The 4,249-nt window shown below is 41.3% G+C and overlaps 1 protein-coding gene across 1 annotated transcript; it reads left to right on the top strand.

Annotated features, from left to right (window-relative positions):
- The first annotated feature begins 1,157 nt into the window (after nt 1–1,157).
- Nucleotides 1,158–1,949, top strand: LOC138605020 (high choriolytic enzyme 1-like). Its single transcript, XM_069677123.1, has one exon. The coding sequence runs from the start codon at nt 1,158–1,160 to the stop codon at nt 1,947–1,949; it is 792 nt and encodes a 263-aa protein (XP_069533224.1).
- The last annotated feature ends 2,300 nt before the right edge of the window (nt 1,950–4,249 follow it).

Below are 4,249 nucleotides of genomic sequence, written 5' to 3'. Positions count from 1 at the left end.
GATCTGTTCAATACATGATAGATAAAAAGCATTCATTTTTGTCATTGGTCCAATTGTACATAATATATTCAAAATAAAACATAAAAAAAATAAAACTCTTCCATTGATACAAAGAAACAAACTTCCAGTGAGTCCTAAGAAGGGTGCTAAACCTGGTCTCTCTTTTCTCATGTGACAAACTCCAGTTGTATCATCACCCTGCTTGTTTTCTGCAAAGTCCCGACGCACCTGTGTGTTTGTGATAGCCGACAGAGGTACATTTAAACTAGCCAACGTTTTTAAAAGCGCTGCCACAATCCCAATCTCCACACTCACGGGCTCACAGACTTTGAGGCGCGTTCCCTGTAAGTGTGTATGGTTTTATGGTTGAATAAATGGTCTTAACAAATATTGTAAATGTGGTCACTACATTCTTGTTTAAAATTTGGAAACCCCTCGTCTTTTCAAGCAGCGCCACCATCAGGTCAAAACTTTTTACCATTTTTAATTGAAATGTCTCCAGAAGCAATGACATTCCCATCAGCCTCTGCTGCATATTGTGTGTATTGCTGTTGGCAATATGTAAGCATGTTGACAGATTAAACTGTGACTGTGAACAAATCAAAGATGCAGTGTGTAAGAATGTATGTATGTAATGTATCAGTATGTTTATGATCAATAGGGAAAAACAATATTCATATTATTGCAAATATCATTATAGCATCATCTATTTCTATTGGAATAATATATTTGAATATGTTTACAATCATACCATTCACATATATAAGATATAAATCATAGTAAACATAACAGGCAGATTAAAAGAGACATATGCATAGCCCCGCTATGTCTTGACAAATATATTCTAATTGGATGTCTCATTGGTTGAGGACCATATGAAGCGTTTAGCTATAAACCACCTAGTAAAGCCGTGTTAATTCTTCTAATGACCAGAGAAAACAAACCTGTTTAAAGAGTAGGTTTGTCTGTGGAGTCCTCCCTCCAGAGGTTTATTTAGGCCTATCAGTGTGGACCCCAACCCATAATCCTCCTGCAGACACACCTGTAGAGGAGAGTATAAAGAGTGTGGACTGACCTGAGTCAAACATCAAGCTTCAAGGAGTCTCTCCACAGCAGCTCTCCACAGAAGCTCCACAGCCTCCAGACCCACCCTGAAGATGACTCCCTCTGCCAGCCTGCTGCTGCTGCTCCTGCTCGGCCTCTCTCAGGCTCTTCCTCTCCAGCAGGAAGGAAGCGGAGAAGAAGAAGAAGTCCCAGACACCGTGGACATCACCACCAGGATTCTGACCTCCAACAACGCCACCGACGAGATGCTGCTGGAAGGAGACCTGCTGGCTCCCAGAACCAGAAACGCCATGATGTGCTGGTCCCAGAACTGCCTGTGGAGGAAAGCCTCCAACGGCCTGGTGACGATCCCCTTCACCGTGAGCGGCCAGTTCACCAGCTGGGAGAGGCAGAAGATGGACCGCGCCATGAAGGTGTACCACAGCAGGACCTGCATCCGCTTCGTCCCCCGGCGGAACGAGTACGACTACATCAGCATCGAGAACAAGGCCGGATGTTTCTCCGCTCTGGGCAGACAGGGAGGCAGACAGGTGCTCTCTCTCAACAAGCAGGGCTGCCTCTACCACGGCATCATCATGCACGAGATCAACCACGCTCTGGGCTTCCAGCACGAACAGACCAGGAGCGACCGCGACTACTACGTCAGGATCAACTGGGAGAACATCAACCCGCAGATGGCCTACAACTTCTACAAGCAGTCCACCAACAACCTGAACACTCCCTACGACTACTCCTCCATCATGCACTATGGAAGAACAGCCTTCTCCATCCAGTACGGGAAGGACTCCATCTCCCCCATCCCCGACCCCAACGTCCAGATCGGCCAGAGGCAGGGCATGTCCTACTGGGACATCAGGAGGATCAACCTGCTCTACGGCTGCTAACAACAATGCTAATACTAAATGCAACCATTTTACCCCGTCTCTTTTCTCTGTGTTTTATCTAAAGTTACTGCATTTCTTTTACATTGTTATTTGAAATATACAGATAACAAAACATATGACCCTCACATGCCTCAATCATCTGTAATAAAGGTAATGCATAGAAACTTATCGCTGTCCAGTTTTGTTTCTTTACTGTGCCTACAAACATTTCACACACGATGACAAAGAACTGATCTCAGGAGGACAATAGAGTCTAACGATGTAAAACCTTTGTCTTCTGACCTGGACTTGAAGCCAGAGCTTCATTTGCACAGACTACATTGAAAGGTATTGCTATTACATAGCTTTGGATTTGAGCACAGTGATGAATATAACTAACAATACGTAAAAAATAGAAACTGTGTAACTCAATTCAAGCTTCATTTTACTCTGAACAAATAATCTGGTTAAAAATGATGAATAACTAATTCAGAATAAACCACATTGAATGTTAGTGCTAATTTGGGCCTCTTATCTCTTAACAGTTCAATGGCAGTGACAGAGCTGAGCTTCAAAATAAAGCAATTTTGTCTTGTTGCAAAAAAAGGCACTTTTCTCATCCAGATGGTTGGATGACTTTTAGAGGTTTCTGGAAATACCTGAGCTACTGCAATAAGTCATGTTATTCGACCCTCTAGGTGGCAGTGTTTCTGTAGGGACAGTGTTGTCAGTGGGTCCGCCACCTTGGTCGAGAATCAAAGATAAGAAAAGAAAGACTTTTAGTGTCCCAGTGAGACATTTGCCTTGGACCTCAAAAATGTGGTACAATCATTCATGTTCCTAAGAGGATGAATCCTATTGATTTTGGTGATCATCGGACTACTCCAGTAGCTCCATCAGCAAGTCGAGGCTTTCCTTCGCTGTTTCAAATACAACATGTTCATGATGCATTGGCCCAGGATTGTAAGGCCACATTCATGGTTCCCAGAAGATGACCTGAGGTTACTTATGGTACTAATTCTTTAACTATTCCTCTCGAGCCACCGTTAGAGGATCACATGGTTTTGAATGAAGAGACTCAACAACTCTTTTGTGTATCGTCATGAAATTTGGTTCACCTTTAATAGTAACTTTGGTGGACCTCCTATGTTCATGTCGCCCCAGCATCAAGTCAAAACTTAAAAAATACAACTTTGGTTTATGACCAAAGATCTACAAAACTATTAACATTCCCATCAGCATCAGCTGTTTCTGTGTTGATTGCTAGTAGGCTAATGTTAGCATGCATTCTAATCTCTTTCTGTAAACAGTCCAGACATGAGCCAATAGCTGAAATTATGTATCAACATTTATGCTCGACTGACATCAAATTGCGGCACTACTATGAAAGTATAGTTCTCTCGGTTGTAGCAGTGTCTGGATGTAGGGTGTGTATTTGTTATGACTGAGTTATGACCTTGAGAAGACGTGGTGTAAAGCTTGTGTGGTCTGTGAAGGTTCTAGGTCATCCAGGTCATGGTAACTCTAAGATTAATCCAAAAGGCAACTGGACTTGGTTGAAGTTCTTGAAGACGTTTCACATTTCATCCAGTAGCAGACAACATCACCTTCGTATAGATTCTGGGATGTGATACTAAAAATATACCTAGTTTACTGTACTGAACCATGTCTGAGATATTCTGAACCCTGCATGATTCACAATAAGAGTAGTGGGCTGTAACACAACTCCCAGGAGAACTACAACCAAGAGCCATGTTACAATAATATCTCTGAAGAATGAAAACACACTTCTTATTTGTATGACAAAGTGTGGGATCAATGTTTTGTAGCGGCTCAAAGGACTAATAATGAATAACTAATTAATATCAAATTATGTAACAATAATCCATATTTCAAAGTTTTGCATCGTTATTACAGAGGAGAGTGAGGGCACTCGTCTTCAGCTCCTAGAAACGATTAGTTCATTACTAAATAACAGAGTTTAGGTTTACCTTAAATTCAATGTTGGACGCCACCAAATTTTGACAAAACAGGGAAAACTTATAATTAGTTATTTATTAATTTAGGCTTGTGATCTCAGGGTTGCTACGAGGTTCTTGGCCATGGTGTACAGTGACTTTACCATTTCATACACACACAAATCATAGAATCAAGGTCTTTATAAATGAGAAATTTATTAAACTACTGACTACATGACTAAACTACTAAATAGAAAATACATGAATGAATGAGGAATAAATGAGTGAGCACAATGAATAGGTTGCATAATGAACAATCTCTAAATAGGATTGACATTAAATCAAGTCAAATCAGTGACCGTG

This window comes from Semicossyphus pulcher, unplaced genomic scaffold, assembly GCF_022749685.1.
Source record: "Semicossyphus pulcher isolate SPU_LCO1_2020_fin unplaced genomic scaffold, fSemPul1.0.p SCAF_1, whole genome shotgun sequence".
Taxonomy (NCBI): Eukaryota; Metazoa; Chordata; class Actinopteri; order Labriformes; family Labridae; genus Semicossyphus; species Semicossyphus pulcher.
The sequence above is the reverse complement of the archived record's forward strand: the minus strand, read 5'-3'. Positions and strand labels throughout refer to the sequence as shown.

Excerpts from the sequence above, each read along its gene's own strand:
- LOC138605020 (XM_069677123.1), top strand. The coding sequence starts at position 1,158 with ATGACTCCCTCTGCCAGCCTGCTGCTGCTGCTCCTGCTCGGCCTCTCT.